A 23,379-nucleotide genomic window follows, 5' to 3' on the forward strand; every position below is an offset into this window, starting at 1 on the left:
ATATGAACATCTGCTGAGCATTAAGCAGATGGTCCTTTTTTTTCACGATCTCTCCGCGCACATAATATATAGGTCGGTCGTTGTGGCTGGTGGCTAAGTTCAGATTCATGGCAAAATTGCATTTTGTTTAATTTGGTTGAACCTCGTTAGACTTGAATAAGGAATAATTAATTATGAACCTTGAAAAATATAATCAAGAATCGGGAAGTAATGTAATAGAATAACATTTTTTATTGCATTTATAATTTCCATTCCATATAATTATACAACTATTACCTAAATTACAGTACCATACACATAAAAATTAAATAAGGACACAACAAAAGAAAATAAATAACATATTTTGACTTAATATTTATTTTGACTTAATATAAATAAAACTATAACAAACATACATCAAATAGTGGTTAGGCAGGTAATTAGAGGCCATGCTTATGTCGGTCACCAAACCGTTGATCATTATATTATATTATATATAATATTTATTAATTAAATATTTAAATCTTAAATGCAAATGGCAAATAAAAGGGTGTGACCAAAAACGAACCTTATGCCGCATTATAATGCATTTTCCAGTTTTCCCATTAATTCATCACATTTATATTTTATTTATATTATAATAACTCAGATTAGTTAACAACCTCTTTATTCTAATTTTGGCTGCGTTAGTTATTATTAAATTATCAATAATATAATAAACAAAGACTTTAAATAATTAAACAGCTATAATATAAGCATTCGTAATTACATTGGTTAGATTCACAAAGGCTTGGCAAAATGTAGTTAAACAACTTGCCAACAATTTTTTTATGTACTTTTTAAATTAGCGAAGAATGTGTTCATTTTAAACATTAGTGGTATGTTTTTCAACTTATGAATTTAAAATACGTTTATTTCATACTTTTTGACTAATTTTGATGTTTGAGAAAAGAGCATATATATAAATTATAATATGTACATACATTTTTCTTAACACAGGTTCTTGCTAGGTTGAGTAGAACCGATGAACTGGAAATTAAAAAAAACTCTGGATTTATTTTTATCCATAAATTTGGAAAAATTATTGAACTTACAGGACCTTCGGGGTCTGGAAAAAGTCAATTTATTTTACATACCATTTCATGTGCTATAACTCCTATAGAATATTTAGGAATAGGAAGGATCAATGGGTGTGAAGTAGATTTTATTGTGGTTACAGCATGTTCAAGTTTCAATATGATGAGATTATTAGCTATCATGGAATCTACAATAGTTCAAAATATCAATCTTGATAATAAAGGTTTTTTTTCTATAAATTGTGATATATCAATTTTTTTTATTTTACTTGCTTAACTTTTGATTTTGTTAGAAGAGGAGTGGGATACAGATACAATAGAGAAATGTATAGAAGATAGTTTAAAGAGGTTGCATATAATTAACTGCACTGATATCACAGAAATGCTTTCCAGTTTGATAACTTTGAAAGTAATGCTTTATGAAAACCCTAAAATAAAATTTATTGCTATTGAAATGAACTACATGTTTCCTTGGCCAAATGAAAGAGAAAGTAGGTTTGATTAAAATGGTCTTTAAAAAGTTACGATGGATGATCTACTATAGCGATTGAACTTATTAATTAATGTTATTTTTAGGTGATGATGATGAAAACAAAATGATTGTGATCAACAGACTAAAAGAACTGTCAACTTTGTTCAACGTATTAATTATGGTAACGAACATTGAAATAACATCTGGTTTACTACAGTCCTCAGAAAAAATAAAAATATTTGGTTCCAGGGTTGAAAAACTATTTGATGAGAAAATAGTGTTTTCTTGTGTGGGACAGAACAAATTTTCATTAAAAAATACTGTTAGTTTAGAGAAGGCGTCTCTGGACTTGAATAATGGATTATTGTTCAGTAAATCTTGATTTGTTGGAAAGTTTATTTTAACACAACATTATTTATAACAAGTAATGACCGGCAACCTGTTTTAAACAGTTGATATGGTACAACTATTATATCTATAATTTTATTGAAACTCCAGAATGACAATTAAAATCATTATTTCGACATCCAAATTTCAAATATTTTTTGAACACAAATAAATCTATGAGCCAAAAAAAAACGCACCACATTCACTGACTATCAAAAATAGCAATTAAAAAGCAGATATGTGATTCATGTTTCATGATTTGTCAAAAAATTATTCATTCACAAATAAAAAATTAAGTATCTATTGTTATAACATTAAAAGGGTGATGAGTAATTCAAATAATAGTAAAAATTACACTTAAATTTATATATATCTATTTGCACTTTCATGCAACATGCATGCAATGAGAAGCATTTTAATACTAATTAATTTTTGACTGCAAAGTTATTCACATTCATTCATTTTAGAATAATATACGGCCATTCGATTCACAATTTATAACTCAACAATAGGAATTATCTTAATTTTTATTCATAACAAACAATTGTTTTTTTTTTAATAAAACATTTAAAGGGTTCAGTGAATAATTGGTTGAAAAGCTTACGTAAACATGATTCTAAACTGTACTCTAAAAATCTAAACAAGTCCTACCAAGAAGACTTCAACAGCTATTTGTGCTTTCTTGAGCAAAAAGCTCACTACAAAACTCATTAAAGTTAAAAAATAAGAGAAATATTAGTGAAGAAAAACATACATCTAAATGTAAAAAATGTCATACTTTGAAATCTAATTCACAAGTTTCAACTGTTGCAGCATAGCTACAATAGCCAGTCTAAGTCCTTCAGCCAATTGCCGGGCTGAATATGGTCGATCAAGAGGAGGTACATGAATAAATGTGGTCCTGCTTTTGTTTATGGTCAAAGAAGAAAAGTATATGAAGTCACAGAGATACCTATAAAAAGTAAAAACGGGTTACGTGAATTTTTTTAAAAACACGTCACCATAAAATATTTCAAAATAATTTACAATTACAAAAAATTAATTTGTGAAAAATTTGAATTTCTGTTATGCTGTCATTATCTATGTTCAGATGGCAAGGATGATTTTGATAAAATCAATCAATCATCGTTTAGCGTCCAGAGACCCAGTTCTCCCAAGGTAGGACGTTGTTTTCTTTGCCATCAATTTTTTGCGCCAAATTAGGCGATCAGTTGTATCCATTTCATTTAAATTTAGAACTTTCATGTCTTGCTCGATTGTCTGCGACCAGGACTTCTTTGGACGGCCTTTGGGACGTATACCAGGTACTTCAACATCTGCAAAAGAAGTTATAGCACTTTCCACTTCGTTTGACATGATCAAACCACCTCAGACAGTGTTGCCGACATTCGTCCTTTATATCATCTAAACCAGCACGACGCAGGATTTCGATAGATTTGATGTGGTCCTTCAGACTAATTAGTTGCATCCATCGGAGCATTTTCATATCGGTTCGGTGAAGTTGTTGTTCCAGTTTGGTTGTCATTAGCCATGTTTCTGCACCATATAACAACACCGGACGTATTACAGATTTATAAAGTCTTGATCGTCACGCCGCATCAATATGCGGCGTGACGATAGAGGCAAGGAGATGCTATTTATTCCAGGCTGCACGTATGCGTGCTCGAACGGTAGCTTCAGCTGTTCCAGTACAATCTAGAACATCCCCTAGATATTAAAACGATGTGACTTTCTCTACCTTAATGGCTTCAAAAACATTGCTATTTTGAATTTGTTGTTGTGGATTGATGCAAGCAGGACAAACAAAATTGGACACTTTAGATAAAGTACCAATTATTTTTGAACAACGTTTGTGACACCACTGGCTACACTGCTGACACTTGATTGAATTGATACCTACACCAGCTTTACAAACTGCCATTATCCAGTAGCTGTGGATTAGATGGGTTCACCAGTGTTCATTGCTTTGGTTTTGCTGATGTTGACTTTGAATCCATGATCGGCGAGTCTGGTGTTCCAATCTTCAAACATCTGTGCTGCATTCTGCTCAGACGTGGCTGTTAAACCGATATCATCAGTATATATTAGATTCCAAATGTCACCAGTGCGTATCGGTTTTGTGATTTCTTCCATCACAGTTATAAATAACAGTGGACTGAGAATCGAGCCTTGGTGAACTCCAACGCCGATGTCAAATGCATCTGTGTTTCCAACCGTTGTGCTGACGAGAGTCTTAGTATTCGTATACATTTCAATCACAAGTTGAACTAGATATTCTGGAATGAGTTGTCGATGTAGACTCCACCTGATTGCTTCACGGGGAACTCGATCAAATGCTTTTTCAAGGTCTACAAAAATGTGTGATAGTTGTTGATGCTTTGCGAGGTACTTCTCTTGCAGTTGCCGAAGGATGTGAATTGCATCAATTGTTGATTTCCCAGCTAGGAAACCAAATTGATAATTTCCGATTGTGATGCACGACGTTAATCTTCTCTCAATAATTTTCTCGACAATTTTCAAGGAGTGTCCTAACAGACGTATACCCCGATATGATGAACAGTTCAATGGATCACCTTTGCCTTTGTATAGCGGGACTGTCATGCTATGGTTCCATTCAGTCGGCTTTGAGCAATTTCTCCAGATTTCACGGCAAAGTTGTAGTAACGGTTGGATACCTGCAGTACCAGATGTTTGATAATGTCATTTGTGAGTCCAGAGGGCCCTGCTGCCTTTCCATCCTTCATAGCTTTCAGAGCTTCTGTAAGCTCCTCTACAGTGATGTCTGGAATCGGACCTTCGATGGGTGGAGCTTCAAAGTTGACATTGATGGGATTTGTTTCATTTAACAAACGGTTGAAATATTCTTTCCACTGTAGCTTGAACCATCTCATTTTTTGTCGTTTTTGATACATGATGCACCAACTATGTCTTTTTTCGTACACTTTGCTTGTTTTGCTATACGATACAGAGATTTCATTTGTTCACCTTTGCTTTTAGTGAGCCACTCTCTGCACTGATTTGTCCGAGCCAGTGCGACTTGACGTCTTGCATAGTTGTTCTTCTCACGGAAAATTTAGTGGTCATCAACAGACTTTGATGCAGCTTTCTTTTCAGCTATTGCATTTTGTACACCGTCATTCCACCACCACGTGTCCCATTCATGCTGGCGTTTTGTACCAGTTTTCCTACAAACTGTAGTTGCAGCGTTTATCAAAACGGTTTCGTATGTACTCCAATCTGTATTGGATTGCGATTGGTGGTGTAACTGGGTGGCGACAATCTGTTGAAATTTTTCTCGATGAATATTGCTTTTCAGCTTCCACGTTTTGATTTTTCTGATAAACCTTTTAATATCCAGTACTTGTTGGGCTAGCGGTTCTTTGACAAAAATTCCAACACCATTTTTGGCCGTCTTTTGACCATTCCAGAATAGTTTATATTTTTCTTTGTCTGTATTGATATGACAGACACCATTCGATTTCCATCAGGTCTCCTGAAGGCAGCAGATGTCAATCCTACGCTCGAGCATTTCTGCGATTTCCATGCTGCGGCCAGTTAGTGTGATCCAACATTGAGCTTTCCAAGTCTAAGTATGATAGAGGGGCCATTCTGAATTTTTCTGCAACATCCCTCCGCTATTGCATTCTTCCCAGGGATTCTTAGCACCCCTTGACCACTTAAGGCCTGCTGGGGACTAGGGGCCGTTGTTTTTTGTGATGGCATGGAATAAATTTCGGGGAAACTTTTTACATCCGGACACTCATCATGACGACAACCACCAGTTATAAGCGGTGGGCCTATCCTTTTGCTCAAAAGCACGCAAGGCAGCGTGGATGCAGTTTTATGTCATGCCCAGGACTAGATTTTTATAAAAATTATGTTATAACGCATACAGTAAACGTTTGATATAAAGTAATCAATTACATGTACCTAGCTTCGAAATTGCGTTTTTGTAAAATATTTGTTATCACAATTTTGAAACATATCACAAACTTTTATCACAATTAAAACAGCCAGAAATTGACGACAATTCACTTTCAAAGTTTATTGGATGTAGTCAAAAATGTTAAAGATCAAAGTTAGGTTAAAAAATCCCACGAAATGCTACTAAATATAGAATAAGCTTTGACTGACTATAAAGGAAAAAACCTAGCTTTTTGTGAAAACATTTGTTATCACAAATCCGGCTAATCAATGCAGTATATTATATTTTGCACACATCTACATCACATGATAATTTCAACATGTTGAAAATACTTTTTAATAAATTTTGTTATTGTCTGGACTCCTAATTATATATTTAGCTTGGTGTTAACTAAATGTTATTCTGATGAGAAACTATGCAAAATTATAGAACAAAACTGTATAGAAATTATAATATATATTAAACATTTTTTAAAATTAAGAATAAGTTAACCTGCCAGGATCAGTGGACACAACAGCGGTAACCTTTTTGTCAGATTGGTTTATGTAGTCGCAAACGGCCTGCATATCAATACAAGTCTCAATGCATTCTTCAGCTCCTTCAACACAACACTCTCCATCTGGTGTGCATCCACAAATATCTAGCTTGTCATATCCATGATTATGTGCTTGTTTCTCCAAGGTAATTTCCTGTGCTATTCCAGATACGCCAACATGAACGACAAGCTGCCATAGTTTATTCATTTAAACAAAATAAAATAACTGTGACATAAATTTGGGATATGTATGCAAACCTGAGGTTTGTGAGTGTTCCACATGTTTACAGTATATTGACGAACGGCATCATATATAACTGGTATTTCTTCAGTGATCAATTTAACATTGCCAGCTTCTTTGCCCAAACCCATTTTAGATAATTCTTTCACAGCCTCCCAACTTGCATTAACAACATGCATTGCAAAAGGTCCAAACCCTTTAAAAATTAACAAAAAAAGCTTGGTGAAAATATAAGTAAACTAAACTAAAACATTTCCAGAACATATAAAGCTAGTATGCAAAAATTTTAGATTGCTAACCAGTTACTACGACTGTCGGTTCATTAGGACATGTACAATCCCCCATCGTGCAATATTCAAAAGAGGACTTCAATGAAAAAACAAATGAACCTTCCAAAGTATGTTGAAATTACTACACAAAATGAAAATACTTGACCAATTAGTAAATTTAATTATCTTGACATTTTAAGAGTAAAATAGAATGGACAATGCTACATAGAATAGACAACAGAGACTGAACACCGGTTAGTTTTTAAACTTGCGGCTATTTCTTGTGTAATCTATATTATATCTAATTTTCTAAATCTAAATTCTAACTGAACTGAAAAACTACAATTACAAACCAATCAAAATTTGTCCATTAGTTATTAATTTATTCTGAAAATAAAATTGACCAGCCTAATAAATAGAACAGAGCAGATAGTAGGTGTAGAGGGGAGAAATACAACTTACTACACTAACAGTACTATACTAATACTAACTACTAACATAACTCTAACAACACTTAGTAAGAATAAGTTGCTTATCTGTTCAACTTAATCTTATCTGATAAGATATAAAATAAAACATATATTATACATGAGAGTTTATTTTATTATTTCTTTCAAAAGTTTCAAAACCTACCTTTTTTAACTAATGAGAATTTTTCTTTAGGTGAACTCTTTTTTAAGAAATATTCAAAATAATTTAAATAAATCTCTATCAAATGAATACAGCAAATTTGATAACGTTTATTTTATGCTAGAAGATCGACTTGGTTTAGTTGGGTACGATTAGGTGTTAAGATTTCATAGATTCCAGCTTCAGTTTGTCGTCGGGCCTTGCGCATTAAATATGGAAACTGTAAACAATAGTCAGCTGTTCATGTCGGAGCTGACCCCGTATCATTTCGTCACGTTTGTTGTATAGTTAGTAATTTTATAATCAAAATATCACATTAAAAACCTAAATTTAATAAACTGCATTTAATATTTTAAGTTTATATACTTAACTGTATACTTTTACGGACACAACAACTTGCACATAATTCACGTTCATGTAGTAATTACTCATGTAATGGATAAAATCATATATATAAAAAACTAGTTTTTTATTTTAAAAATATAATATGTTATTCTGAGTATATGATATTAACTATATATATATATATAGAATGAAAATAAACTAACAATTAATCAATAATAATAATCAAGATAGTTTGTGGTTTAGGGTATGTTTCAATATCGCTCGTTTACCGTTTCTTTGCTAGCTTAACAGGCTGTTTTGTCAATATTTGTCGCTCCGCTTAGTTATGTGATCGTCGAGAAAAACGCATTTAAAAACGTTACATTAAATTTTTATAAATTATTCCCGTTCACAATTTTAGAATTAGTATAAGATTAAAAAATGAAGACTAAAAAAGTTAGTTTTTTTTTTGTTTTTTCTCCACCATTGACTACCCATGTGCTTTTTTATTTTTACACAGCCAATGAAAATGGAAATGAATGAATTAATTTTGAAAATATAAAAATAATTAGTTTAATCTTTAATGTCAATTTTTTTATAATTCAATGATAATTATTGCTGTCAGTATTGGCACTATTAAAAATAAAGTCAATAGATATCACACAACACTTTTGTCTTTTTTTTTATTCTAGTGTAATCATAATGTAATAGTTAGTTTGAGTTAGAACAAAATATTAATTATAATATTATACAATAATTGTAATTTGTAATGAGTTAGAAAATTGAGAAATTAAATGTTTTATAAAAGATAATATTGTCAGCTGAAACCTGCACTGTACCAGACAATCAGTGCATTTCAATTTCAAGCTTTTAATTAATAATTTGATTGTTTTTGTATATTATTAAAATTATTTATAGAAATGGTTTGTCCCTTACTGCTTGATAATCTTTATCCAAGTTAAATAAACATGATATATTATTTTTTCATAAACATTATGATTATATACTGGCAATTGTAACATAAAATGACAATACTTTTTAATGTTTCAAACGTTAATATTTGGAAGTTCAGTTAATTTTTGTTTCTTTTTTTTCAACATCAACATGGAACATTTTCCTGCTCATCATCTTTCAGCAGTCATTAATAAAATTGTTTGTAAAATGATTGAAACAGCATCTGTTTCTAACAGGCCTTTGGTAGCTATGCTTTATCTGGGCGCCTCTGATACTACACATAGAGCACTAAACAAATAACATTATCATTATAAATGAACTTATTATTATTTTTTCAATGCAGGTTAATTTAAAATCTGATGTTGAGTCTAACAAAAAAAAAGCAGAGAAAAAGTTTGATTCCCCAGTCTCAAAATCCGATGGTAATGTTTGTTTGTATTTAATCAATAGTTTTTTTTAGCATAAAGTGATAGTTACATTTATTTACAATTTTCAGCTTAATCATTTGTTGACCATTTTTAAATTTTCAATAAATTATTTATTACAACAAAAAGCAATTTTGATGTTGTTTCTTTTAGTTAATTGCACTATGATTAAATGTATCCATTATTGCGTCATCTACTTTCAATGAATAGTTTTGTGAAAAATATTTGTTGTAAACAGAGAAAGATAGAAAACGATTGTTTGTAAAAAATTTGCCATTCAGCTTGACGAAAGAAGAACTACAAAAAGTTTTTCCATCAACCACATCCATAAAGTTGCCCCGATGTAAAGATGATAATAAATTAAAAGGGTGATTTTCTGACAGTAATGATTTCATGATGTTTGTTTACTAATCGTAACATTTTTTCATAGATATGGCTATCTGGAATTTCCTGATATACAAACGGCAGATGAAAATTTAAAAAAATTGCAAAACGTGGTTGTTGGAGGTAGAGCACTAAAGCTGTCCAAAATAATTCATAGTGAGAAGAATGTTACTGTACGTCCTGCTGGTAAGTTTATTTAAAAATATTCACATAGAGAAATATTCTTATAGGTCAGGGGAACATAGATCGATGATAGACTATATATTGGTAAGAGCCAAACATAGGTAGTATGTAAAGAATGTGAAGGCGATACCTGGTATGTTGCAGCATAGTATGGTTGTGATGGATGTGACATCAAAAGAAATGGGGAGGAGGAAGAAGGATAAGTTTGTGGCAAAGAGAAAGACATGGAAGTTGCAGGATGCAGAGGTGAGGAAGGCATTTGAAGTGAAGGTGGCTGAAAATTGGGAGAGTGGTAAGGATGGAGATGTTTGGGAGAGATACAGGGACTGTGTGTTGGCTACGGCAGATAAAGTATGTGGATGGACGAAAGGAAAGTGTAGGCATGGTGAGACGTGGTGGTGGGATGAAGATATAAGAAGGGTTTTGGAAGTCAAGAAGGAGAGGTTTAGGGTATGGAGAAGGGACATGACGGAGGAAGCGGAGTCTGAGTATAGGAAGGCTAAGAAGGTTGCAAAATAGGCAGTGGCAACTGCAATGACGAAAGCATCAGATAGGTTAATGAAGGAAATGGAATTTGATGTGAGTTCGAGGAAAATGTTCAAAGTAGCAAAGCAGTCAATGAGGGATAGGAAAGATGTTATAGGGAATGGATGTGTTTGGGATGGATCTGGCAAGTTGTGCATAGATGAGGAGGAAAAAGCTCAGGTGTGGAAAGCTCATATGGAAAGGTTGATGAATGAAGAGAATGAGTGGGATGGAGATGTGGAATCCGCGGTCACACACGGACCTATAGAGAAGGTGACGATGGAGGAAGTAGAGAAAGCAGTTAGAGAAATGAAACTAGGTAAGGCGACAGGGGTTTCGGAAGTGGCGGCAGAACATATTAAAGCGAGTGGGGTGATAGGAATTGAAGTTATGATGAGAATTGCTAACAGTATGTTTGATGATGAAGGTATACCTGAGGATTGGTGACACAGTGTGTTGGTGCCGTTGTATAAGGGCGAAGGAGATGTGAGAGATTGTGGGTCATACAGGGGTGTGAAATTACTAGAGCACGGAATGAAGGTAGTGGAGAGGGTGCTTGGGAGGAGGTTGAGAAGTATGGTGACAGTTAATGAAATGCAGTGTGGGTTTATGCCCGGTAGGGGAACGGTGGATGCGTTGTTCATGGTGAGAATGTTGCAGGAGAATTATAGAAAGAAGAAACGAAGATTGTACATGTGTTTTGTGGATCTAGAAAAGGCTTTTGATCGAGTACCAAGGAAGGTAATTGAATGGGCGTTGAGGAAGAAAGGAGTGAATGAGAGACTTGTTAAAGCTGTGATGCAGCTGTATGAAGGGGCAAAGACAAAGGTGAGGGTTGGAAGGGGGATGTCGGACGCTTTTAGTGTTAAGGTAGGAGTGCATCAAGGATCAGTGTTATCACCGTTTCTGTTTGCAATTGTGATGGATGTTGTGTGTGGAAACATAATGGAGGGGTTGTTATTTGAGATTTTGCATGCAGATGATTTAGTCTTGATGGCTGATAGCATGGAAGAATTGCAGTTAAAATTTGACAGATGGAAAAGTGTTATTGAAAAGAAAGGGTTAAAAGTTAATATTGGTAAGACGAAGGTAATGGTGAGTGGGGAAGGTGGGGAGCGAGTGATAAGTAAAATAGACCCCTGTGGGGTATGTGATAGGAGAGTGAAGGCTAACTCGGTATTGTGTATAGGATGTCAGAAATGGGTGCATAAGAGATGTAGTGGTGTGAGGGGGGCACTGAAAAAGGTGGAAGGCACGTTCAAATGTAAGAAATGTGTTCATGGTGTGATTAATAGGACGGACGCAAGGACGGAGTTGAGTGGTGGTATTGAAAGAGTGGAAAGCTTTGTCTACTTAGGGGATAAGCTGAATGCGGATGGAGGATGTTTGAGCGCAGTTACGGCTAGAGTTCGTGTGGGATGGATGAAATTTAGGGAACTGGGTAGGGTATTGTGTGGAAAGAAATGGTCAGTGAAGATGAAAGGGAGGGTATATAAAGCATGTGTGAGAGCAGCGATGGTATATGGTGGTGAAACTTGGGTGTTGAGGAGAGAGGAGGAAAGTGTACTGCAGAGGGCTGAAAGAGCTATGGTGAGGATGATGTGTGGGGTTAAAGTGAAGGATAGGAGGAGTAGTACAGAGCTGATGTCAATGATGGGACTGAATGAGGACATTGTGACATTGATAAGGAGATCGAGATTGCGGTGGTATGGACATGTGTTGAGAAGGGATGAAAGGGTCGGGATTAGGCGAGCGTTGGAGTTCGAGGTTGAAGGAGTGGTAGGGAGGGGTCGTCCGCTTTTGGGATGGAGAGAGCAGGTGGAGAAGGACAGGGTGAAAGCGGGGTTGCGTGATACTGAGGCGAGTGACAGATGTGGATGGCGTCGAGGGGTATTTCGGTTTCATCATAGGTAGCCAAACGGCAACCCCCGATCTCGGGGAAAATGCCGTCTAAACGTGTGTTGTTGTTGTTGTATTCACATAGAGAAAAAGTTCATTTTGAATGTTTCTAATGCTCCTAATTTCTAAAACAACAACTAACATATTTCATCATACTATCAAGTGTCCACGTGCCTTTTGGTGAAGCAGTTGCCGTTTTCCGTCACGAAGGATAGACTTAAAAAAACTTTCATGAAATCCGTCAGTGCTCGAATAGTTTTAAATCCTGAAACAAAAATATCTCGAGGGTATTTTTTTAAAACAGTTTAAATCTCAGCTGATTTTTTAGACTAGTCTGTATGTAGTGAATAAAAATTTATATGTTTATATTGAAACACAAGGTTTGGTTTTGTTGAATTTGAAAACGAGAAAGATGCAACAGATGCCATGAATGCAATGCAAGGCAGAGATCTGGACGGAAGGAAGATGGTCATTTCTGCTGCTTTGAAAAAGTCCACTCCTAGTAGGAAAGAAAGAATGGCCAACAAAAAGAAGGGAAAAGAAGAAAAACTGAAGAAAATGTTAAAAAGTGAAGAATTTCAAGATGATATGGGGAACTAATGTATTTTTTTAATTCAAACAGTTTTAATTATATATTAGTGCGTGTATGGGTGTGTGCGCGCTTAAAAGTGTGACGTGTTAATGCGTATTTAGAAATTTTTAATTTACTGCATTTTTTAACCAATAAATGTGTCTGTAATCCTTTTTCATGTAGACTTCTGTGTTTTTAAATAATTTGTTGATGCAATACCTTATCAATTTATTTAAGAACAAATTATGAAACGTATTTTGTATTGCCAATGACACTGAGATATTGTTTGAAGAAACAAATCCGAAAGCTCTGAGATTCATTGATTTCAAGTCCAAGCTGAGATTCGTTACCTCTGCATTCTGACAAACAATTACAATAACTTCGATGATACATGCATCTATGCGAGTATCAATGAATAACACTGCATTTAAACACTAGTTTCTTATTCGACTAATTTGTATTATGTATTGCCATTTTATTTTCATGTTAAAACTAGATCACTTACGATGCGTAAAATACAATTACTTGGCTTGCGCTGGATGTACGTACGTACATTATTCCTACATTTATTTATTTTTTTTAAATTTAAGGTGTCATTCAATTCAAATCTTAGGGAACAACTTTAAATTTTTTTTATAGCTTACCTTAGGTTGGGCCGGTCTGTCTGTTGCTTGGCGCATTAACTTTTAAACGTTTGTGTTTGTGGTGAGGATAATTGTGTTTCTAGCTTTTTTAACAAAAATTATTTCCCTGCTGTTTTGTCAAAGAATGCGTATGTTTTATTAATTTTAAGTTGTTTGGTTCCTAGAAAGAGAACCAACTCTTTCTGAAATAATGTTTTGCTATTATTGAATTTTTCATCAAACAATAAAATATTCAACTTTTTTTATTTACAGGTTTTACGAGAAATATTACAACTTATTTTAGAAATTTTAAATCTCCAAAATTTTTTAAAACATATGCAAAATATTTTACAACCTGTGATAAAAATGAAAATGATGAAAATAAAGTGTGATCCAGTTCTTAACCTTGAAAATTAATACACCTCTAAATTCCAACTGTATAACTTTTGCGAACCATTTACCACCATGGAAAATGGAAAAAATGTTAGGAAGAAGCAGCTTGACGATTCAATTCGCAAGCTCATTTGTCAAATGTACGACCAGAGACATGCGTAGATATTGCAAAGTTACTTGGTTTAGAGTATTCGAGAGTCATTACTGTATTCCGGGCATATGCCTCAAAAGGCCGAATGGACTCGCTTAAAACGCAGCGTCCAAAAGTTACGAAGTTAACTTATGATATTAATGAAGCTATTCTTTCGCACGTCACAGAAGATTGTTCAGTAACGCTGAAGGCCATACAGCAGAAGCTTGCTGAAAACAGAGGCGTGTCGGCTCGTTGTTCATCAATATCGAGAGTACGCGTTGCAGCTGCACGCTATAACCAAAAAAATTTATTGACAAGATATGAATATGCTTTGCAGTTTGCGAGGGTTGCTGAGCGTCCAATATTTTTTCTAGACGAAATTGGCCTCCAGTTTACAATGCGACGAAAACTTGGCAGAACACCAGTAGGTGCAACACCTTGTGAAACTGTTCCTTGTGTGCTGTCAAAAAATTTCCATTTCCGCTGCGATATCATGGGACGGGTTATACTATTTTTCTGTGTTCAGAAATGCCTTTAACATCGAAAAGTATTTTATGTTTCTAAATCAATTTTTAGAACAATTTGAATCGGAATCTATAGAAAATGCGGTGTTGATTATGGACAATTGTTTTTTTCACAAAATTCATGCTGAAATTGAACAAGCCGAGCACATGCTATTTTTATTTATACCATATAGCCCGCACCTAAATCCAATCGAGGAAGTCTTTTCTAAATGGAAGAATGCAGTCAAAGCACGAAACCGTGCAAACTAGTCAAAGCTTATGACCAGTGTTATGGATTGTAGCCAGGAAATCACACCTGATGACTATAGAAACTATTACAGTCAAATGAAAGATTTCTTGGATAAGACATAACGTAGAAAACTGTTTGAATGAGGAAAAATTCATTTATTTCCAACATTTAACCTAAATGAATTGTTGAATTATAAATGTAAAACATTTTATATATGTTGTAAAATATTTTGGAGATGTTGCAAAACAAAGTGTTCATAAATTGGTATAATATCAGAATTGTTAACATGCAACTGTTATATAAATTACCTATATTGCCAAAACACAAATGTTTATTAAGGTATAAAATCGAATAATTTATTTTACGACTTATGGTGCTATATTCTAAACGTACCACTCCTGGTCTTTTCGATGACTTTTTGATGTTGCTGTGTTACTTTTTCCTGACACCTTCCCACTCAAAGATTTATTTGACCCTAGACCAGTTTTTGAATAAGTGCAAATTTCGTAACCTCCGTAGTTTCGAGTTTCTTCAATTTTATACGTTCCTTCGTTGCGTGTGCGGCAGCGCCGTGTAGCGACGATGGCAGCAGCGATAATTGCCGAAATAATGAGCAAAACTGCTATTAATGTAATGATGATGATTGGAATGGATATTCTCTCCCATAACGAGTTTCGCTTGCTCGTGTTAGCCACCTCAGATGTATTGGAACTTAAGGCATTCGACCTTCGAGACGGCGATGAAGTTGCGTGACCATGTTCGAGGTCAATGACGAGATCGAAAGGGAGGGGGTGATTAGAGGGAATTGTGCTGAAACTCTGGCTGTCGTCGTTTGAAGGCACTAACGATTTGCTTAATTTGCTGTTTTCGTCTTTTTCAAATAAGGTTTTGGAAAAGTTGAATTGTGTGGAATCTCGTGGTGGAATTTCTTTGCTGCAATCTACATGCTCGTCATCAGCATCACTTCCATCATCACCTTTCTTATCGAAATAAAGAGTACTGTTGATATCTAATTCGTGCTTAGAATCGCAGAGTACCATCTTCCTGTTGAATAAATTTTTGATGAAAAATGTTGTTAAAAATCTAAAAAATACAAACAATAATTTTTTAAATTAAAAAGATGAACAGATAGAAGTGAAATTAACCCACGCAGACCTAGGTATACAATTATAAAGGACTTGACGAAATAAAACGAGAATCTACGTGTCTAATCTTTTAAATAAAATTAAACGTCAGTCGACAACAACCTCTTGTCATTCGTTGTCAATCACGAATCTTACACACCTCTACTCTCAATACAGATAAAAAGTCCTTAAGGTTTTTTTTTACGCACACACCCGTCATCTTTATGTTTGCGCATTCAGTAATGGACATAATAGACACACAAACACACAAACACACACACATTTACATACATATAATTTTACACAAACATACATAGAATATTACACACGCACGTACGCACGCACACACACACACACACACAGAGTCACATAAACATTCACACACATATAATTATACACAGACACATGCACGCACGCACTCTCGCACATGGATAAAGGAATAAAGCATGTAAGGCTTTACGATAATGAGAACGTAGTTCAAGCAGCATTTAAGATCTACCAAGGATATGAATTAATCACCTCTCTTAATTAAAATTTTTTTTATTTATTTACTTTATAAAAATTTGTAAATTTTATAAAGTGGTGACTATTTAGCAACAAATGAATCTTCCTGAATATATAAAAATATTAAACAAAAAGCAAATTTTATTTTATTGATCTGAAATTATCGAAAAATTTATTATGTAAATTATGTAATAAAAACAAATTATGTAACATTTGAAGTCTAACAAGACTACTAACTCTTTATTATCTGATTTGTTTTCCAGGCACCTTTCTTTCCACCGACAGCGAATTCGTCTGTTGGGCTGATATGAAAATTAAATATTTGTGGTTTTTGTTACGAGATATTTACAAATGTTCATGATTGACACTGTTAACAGTTGTGGCAGAAGCGAAATTTGTATATGACGTAAACTTTGGCTCGATTTTAAGTAAATCAGGCGTGCGTTGTTAAGCTGCCTAATCTTAGAGATGCTGTATTGTCAAACATTATCTTCGTTTTTGACTAAAATTTAATAAACTATGCTAACATGCTGGACGATCGTGTGAGGCTATAAACAAAACCACACAATATAATTTAACGCTTAATTAAAATGTAGTTTGATAATATGGGATGGCTTATGTGCGTGTGTGTATGCATGTGTGCATGTATGTGCATGTCTACTCATGTGCGTGTGTTTGCATGCCTGTGTATGGGCGTTTGTAAAGAACTACAGAAGCAATTATTTAAATTTTAAGTATAAACATGTTTATATTATTTTCAGAAAAGTTTTGCGAAATATTAAAAAATAATTGTATTTTTTCTTTTGGACTTTTTTTAAATATATTTCCTAAACTGTTTTGTCGGTTTTAATCTTCTGGGCCATTGTTGATTTTAATTTTGTTTTTAGAAATGATCCTTTCAAAGCAGCACCTAGCGCGTGGTAAGACGAATAAAACACTGAAAATGCCATTAGACCCATCAGTTTCGATTATCAATTCTGGAAATAATCTGATAAAATTTAGATAAAAAGCTGGTTTCAGATTTATAATTTCAACCTACTTTTTGCCATCTTTTTTTGTCTTCTTACTAGGAAATTTCCGTTATTTTTTTAATTAACTTCTCCTAAGTTCAAACGAATAAAAATATCTAGAAATTTTTATATAGATTGTCCTGTTTCTGAAAAATATTTTTCAGGCTGAATGAAGGAGCAGCTAACGATGAAATAAAAAACATAGGAATGTCTGCATCATAAAAAGATCACGTGATGTGCACTGTGTACCGCAGGAAGAAGAACTTTATGGCACGCCGATGGTCTATTGAAAGATTTTATGGTCATTGTACATTTACACACAAGACAGGCATGTTAAGGTCGAAAGCAACATTTGCGTCAGCACATGAAACGTCGTCAACAATTACTGAGAAATAAATTGCGTTTATTACGGTAGGAACATTACCAGCGGTAACAAATGCAATGCACACAACATCCATGAAAACTACACACACGGCAGCGTACTTTTCAGGCTGTTGTTCAAACTGAATAGTTCTGTTTTATTTCACTATGAAAAAATTTATTTTTGGCGGTCAGTTATTTTTTAGCGTTAAAATAAATTGCACACTATCTTTATTTGAAATTTTTAATTGAAGCAATCGTTAGTTTATTTCAAAGGGAAACTGTTTTCTATTCCGTTTCTACCATCAAAATTGTTATGGCGGTTTCGGATGAACGATCGTCATCAACGATTACAAATAACGTGTTCGACGACCTCAAACACAAACTACAAAACAACATTTCATTTCTATAGCGATAACAAATACAACAGTTATTATTATTCAATGAATTTTTCCAATTATGATGAACAATGAACTTGAAGAAAGGTATCTTCACACACGTGCAATGAACTTTAGAATCATTTCACATAGAGAACATCATACACTTGTGTTAATTCTTTCATAATATGATGAAGCATGAAGCCAAATATGCTGAACATTTAATCGTTTAGTAGTGTGTGAAATTTTTCAGCTTTAGCCATTGTAATGGCAGTTTAAAAAAATTAAACCTTTCACAAGAACGCATTGATTAACGCGCATTAACATGAGTTGAAACTTTTAAAATGTGCTGGACCAGGGAGATTTTCAAGAAAGTATCATGTAGCTACACACGAACCTAAACAACATTTGTAACTCTCATAAACAAATCCAGCAGGATCTCCCATTGTATATTTTTGAATGACGTCTGCAATTTCTGGGAAAATCGTAATTTTTTCTCACGATTCACCGAGATTCGTTCTCGACATTGTTGGTAAGGTGAGGTAGCAACCAGCTTCAATGGTAGAACCGAGAGGTAATCCGGCGAAATTTAATCATCATAAAAATTATTCCTAAGGATATTCATATACAATTTTGTACGTATATTGATAAATAAGTACATATATAAATTTATATACACACGTATATACAGCCCATACATACATTTGCACAGACATGCATACATACACACACATACATACACACACACCACACACACACACCCATACACACACACACACATACATACACACATACATACACACATACATACGCACCTACATACAACAGGATGAACAAAAAAGACTGCATAACCGCATTAGGACACAAGCGTGATGCATTGTCTCGTGTAGGAAGAGAGGCTTGCGTGGTGCGGCCGTTTAACAATTTTTTAAACAAAAATTTGTTCCTTTATCTGTTTTATTTTATTTTTATGTGTTTTATTTATAAAAATTTATTCAAAAAAATAATTAACTAGTAAAAATTAACGGTTAAATAAATAATTAATTCTTTATTTATTGCTTGGCAATAGGTTTGTTGCATAGAAGAGATGAATAAGTAATGAACGCTGACCCTAATGCAAAATAGGAACGTCATAGAACGAATCATAAACATCACAACTTTACACACACACACACACACACATCCATCTGACATCATGAGCTCGCATTGATAGCTGCTCGCCGTAGAATCGGCACTTGTTGCTAGTTATTTTTGGTTTGATTGTAGTCTATGTTAGTTTGTTGTGGATAAGTAACTGTTATTTAAGTCAAAGAAGCTGATGAAGTGTGAAATTTTGAATGGTGAACTGTTGTTGATTTAAAGTTGTTTTATTATTTTGTAAAGTAGCGTCGAGGCTGTTTGTTGTTGTTGCTGGTAGTGAAACATCGTTGAAGTTATTGCATACGTTGGCTCATTATTTGCTTTTTGTATGACCAATGTCCGTTTCTGTGTATTTTTTCTGCCATTTTATTACTGCATTGTTGTCATGTCATGTGTCCTGGTGTGGTGAGTTGTTTCATGGCAAAATATAAACAAATATTGAGAAAAAAACAATTCGTTTGGTGTTAAATTTTGTTAAATGCTAACAAAATACACGGTGAATCGATAGCAGAAAACAAATTTTTTTTAAATCTTAAAATTTTGTTTGATATAATGAAAATGGACAAATTTCAACTGTTGTTTTTTGCAATGAAGTGATTTCATTTGAAATGAAGTGATGGTGAGCATATACAACTGAAATTTAATAGCGTTTACAACATTTAACAGTGTCAGAAATTTTTATAGGTTAACCTTCTGGTATGTTTTTAATATATGGTATAGTTTTACACGATCGATTGATTACATGATGCTTTTATAAAATTTGTGGCCACTTCTTCCCTCTTCTACCATTTACTATTCAAAGATGTTTTGTAACAGTCGACGATGTGTTATGTTTCCTAATATTCATTTAAAAGTTTCTAGATGTTTTTTAATAGTAATAAAATTTTTTTTGTGAGAGCATCTGCGTCGGAAAACGATCATTCACTCGCTTTTTAAAATTTCCACGTCCCCTTATGCGATGTAAAGGTTTGGCCATTTGACCGGGAAGGATATACAAACGGACCGAACAAATTTTTGGGTCAAGAGACACAATGATTATTTTTTTTAATTTAAAAGTTTTGCTAAATTGCAAAAATTCAATTTTCAATTCATAAAAAGGTGAAACTCAACAATGTGTCCAGAATTACCTCCGGCAGGTTTTTCGCTTGTTTGATTTTCAATTGAAAAGTTTGAGTTTTTTCACTTTAAAATTAGATTTCGACAGATGAAAAATAAAGTAATAAATAAAATAAAATATTACATTAAATTAATATTTTTTTATAAATTTGAATTTACAAAATAGTTTAAAATATTTTTAGTTCGTTAATAAAATTTAAAATTTATTTTCATAGTGCAGTTTTCTTCCGTCACGTTCAGCACAGTTTCTCGATAAATTTTGAGTTCCGCTCTTAACTTCGCACGCGGTGGAGAAGTAGTAAGAAAAGAAGGGAGAGGGTACTCTAAAAGAAAGGACCCGGAAAAGAAAAAGAAAGCTCAGCCTGAGTAGCCGGAGAGTGTTTGACGGGAATAAAAAAGCGACAATCAGAAAACGATTGTAGCAGACAAGAGTTATTAGGTTTAGTTGAAATGTTAGAAAAATGAAACATAAGGGGAAAGAAATTAAATTAGAATTAGTACATTAATGTGCAAATTTTAAAATTATTTTAAACTTTTTAGGTAGTCACTGCAGGAGAAATCGTTAGAAAATAGAAGGAGATAGATTAAATAATAACAAAACACTCATTAATCTATGTCATTCATTTCACGATCAGTGCCGCGGAATGAATCGGATCTGGTGAACAAAATACTTTGAAACGTTATTATTATGAAATAATTTTTAGGTGGATGTATTTTCCTTTAAATCGAATGAAAGTTAAGTGGATAAATTAAATTATGTTGCTTACAAACACCAACCACACCAATCTACATCACTGTCGATCCAATCAGTCAATGAGTTTCATGTTTCGTGTACATCCGAGTATGTTGTTCATCGTTTGTTGCGTTCAAACTTTCAAAACAGAAAATATAAACAGACACTTCTGCATGGAAAAAACCATCCATCCCGAACTACTTACGTACTCAAGTTTGAGGAAGCATGAGTTTTTTGTGGGTATCACATTTTTGAATACACTAATTTTATTGCATATCAAATTATTTCAGTGCACAATGTCTTCCGAGTCTATCAGTTATTTTAACGCACATGCGTTCCGGGCGTATCAATTTTTTCTTCAACCTAATAATTTTTACATACAATTTTTTTAATATTTTTTGGCATGTAAACATTGTTTTTTTTTACATCATAAACAACTGGGCATGTTGTAGCTACTATTCGATAGTTACTATTATATTTAATGCATACGTGTGTTCTCCAGGTTTTGATGATATTACTAGACTAGATATTGCTATTATGTTTTGGTGATGATGATGTATTGTTGCCGTTGTTGGTGCTCTGCTGTTGTCAAGAATACAAGAAAATTTATATATGAGATGATTACGTTTCAAAAGAGGACTATTGCGAGGTAGGCAATTATTCAAAATTAAAAGGTTAATTGTTTTGTAGTTTTTGTAAAAGATCCTTAATTTTACTCTATCGTTCGGGTTTGTTGGTTTAATATTATTATGGGTTATCTTCTTCATGATCTTTTCATTAGTTTTGTAGAACGAAGACATGACAAAAATATCATCAACATATCTTGTGTAGATGTTGGGTTTAAGTTCGTGATGCTGCATTTAATCAATCAATCAATTAGTTTATAAAGCGCTATTTTCGCGATGTTCAACAGCGCTCCTCAATGAATTTTGCAAACAGATGCAGATGTGTCTTAAGATCCGTTCTGAAATTTGTAAGTGATAGAGAAGTAGTCAGAGAAGGAGGTTGAAAGTTACTTGCTCTAGATTACCTAAATAGAAATTAGCGAAGAAAACGCCTAAAGGAGATCCCATGGCAATTCCGTGAATCTTTTTATAAAGTTTACCAGTGGGGCTGATGAAGGATGCTTCTGTTGTACAAATTTCTAATAATTGTTTTAAATATTTTTTTGAATTCTTAATGGTGAATATTGCGAATTATAAACTGTTTCAGTTATAATGTCGGTAGTATTTTTGACAGGAACATTTGTGAAAAGGGATTCGACCTCAAGTAATGCGATATGTTTGGATGATGGATTGGTATTTAATATATCAATAAACTCTTCTGATGATTTAAAATTGTAATTGTCTGGAAGATATGGTAGAAGTATTTTGTGAGTATTTTAGCAATCGGATATGTAACGGTAATGATCGGTCTTAGAGGATTATTGGGCTTATGAGTTACAACGTTGTCTTACAAGTTGGTACTCGTCGGTGAGAATAGAAAATTTGTTATCGCTTACGTATTTATTTATTTGTTGAACTATTTCCGCGATGATCAAGAGCGCTCCTCAACGAATTTTGCAAACAGATGGATCTTGAGATCCGCTCTGAACTTCCTAAATGATGGAAAAGTAGTCTGAGAAGGAGTTAGAGAGTTCCAGAGAAAAAGAGCAAAAAAAGCAAATGCAAATTTAGCAAAAGAGTGTTTAAGACGAGTTAAAAAAAAGTGAGAACAAGAAAACGATTATTAATTGTTTAGGTTCAATTAATATATCTAAGTACTTAGGAAATAATTTCGATTGAGACTTATACATAAATGTGCAAATTTTAAAAGTTATTCTATAATTTAAAAACATATTCAAATTTTCTAAAATCTGAAAATCAATTGGTAAACTTAGCATGCAACTCTTAAATATTATCTAAATGTGTATGTGAAAATTTAATTAAAATTACTACAACACACAAAAATTATTATAACTTTTTTCAATCAGCTTTGGTGTATAACGTACAATACGGTACTATTTGCAAGCTACTAAATTTTTTTAGCATAAAAGATTTCTTGAGCAAGCAACATGCATCATTAACTTGCTAAAGTTGCTGCTGTTGTTGTCCTGACCAACTTTTCAATCACTACACGTTTTGAAAGTATGAACCAGTGCTTAATCTAAGGTCTTTCTCCACTGCCCAAACCACAGACATCGTGCAACGTAAATGATTTTCGCGTCCAAAAAACCACGTTAAATTTTGCAATCGCCGATTAAAAATAATCAAATATTTCTTAGCTAAATTGCAACGTTATTGTCTCAATCGATTATGTTTTATAACTTGCAATTGCGAATTTTAACCTTTACGC

At 33.6% G+C, this 23,379-nt stretch overlaps 4 protein-coding genes across 4 annotated transcripts; 2 read left to right on the forward strand and 2 right to left on the reverse strand.

Annotated features, from left to right (window-relative positions):
• Positions 1 to 514: 514 nt before the first annotated feature.
• Positions 515 to 2,628, forward strand: HELRODRAFT_170102 (hypothetical protein; the record flags this gene model as incomplete). The annotated part of the gene is made up of 5 exons (XM_009015921.1): positions 515 to 529; positions 979 to 1,279; positions 1,349 to 1,546; positions 1,632 to 1,849; positions 2,488 to 2,628. 5 exons carry the CDS (start codon positions 515 to 517, stop codon positions 2,626 to 2,628), a joined length of 873 nt encoding a protein of 290 aa, XP_009014169.1.
• Positions 2,629 to 2,700: 72 nt separating this feature from the next.
• HELRODRAFT_75940 (hypothetical protein) lies at positions 2,701 to 6,824 on the reverse strand (the record flags this gene model as incomplete). Its single annotated transcript, XM_009015922.1, has 3 exons — positions 2,701 to 2,866; positions 6,332 to 6,564; positions 6,633 to 6,824. Coding segments are annotated over 3 exons (591 nt in total), but the record flags the coding sequence as incomplete, so codon positions are not given.
• Positions 6,825 to 12,367: 5,543 nt separating this feature from the next.
• Positions 12,368 to 12,700, forward strand: HELRODRAFT_137856 (hypothetical protein; the record flags this gene model as incomplete). The annotated part of the gene is made up of 2 exons (XM_009015923.1): positions 12,368 to 12,495; positions 12,589 to 12,700. Coding segments are annotated over 2 exons (240 nt in total), but the record flags the coding sequence as incomplete, so codon positions are not given.
• A 2,364-nt stretch (positions 12,701 to 15,064) lies between these two features.
• HELRODRAFT_170105 (hypothetical protein) lies at positions 15,065 to 17,172 on the reverse strand (the record flags this gene model as incomplete). The annotated part of the gene is made up of 3 exons (XM_009015924.1): positions 15,065 to 15,725; positions 16,547 to 16,611; positions 17,143 to 17,172. The coding sequence occupies 3 exons, from the start codon at positions 17,170 to 17,172 to the stop codon at positions 15,065 to 15,067; spliced, it is 756 nt and encodes a 251-aa protein (XP_009014172.1).
• Positions 17,173 to 23,379: the final 6,207 nt, after the last annotated feature.

This window comes from Helobdella robusta, assembly GCF_000326865.2.
Source record: "Helobdella robusta unplaced genomic scaffold HELROscaffold_17, whole genome shotgun sequence".
In the NCBI taxonomy this organism is placed as follows: domain Eukaryota; kingdom Metazoa; phylum Annelida; class Clitellata; order Rhynchobdellida; family Glossiphoniidae; genus Helobdella; species Helobdella robusta.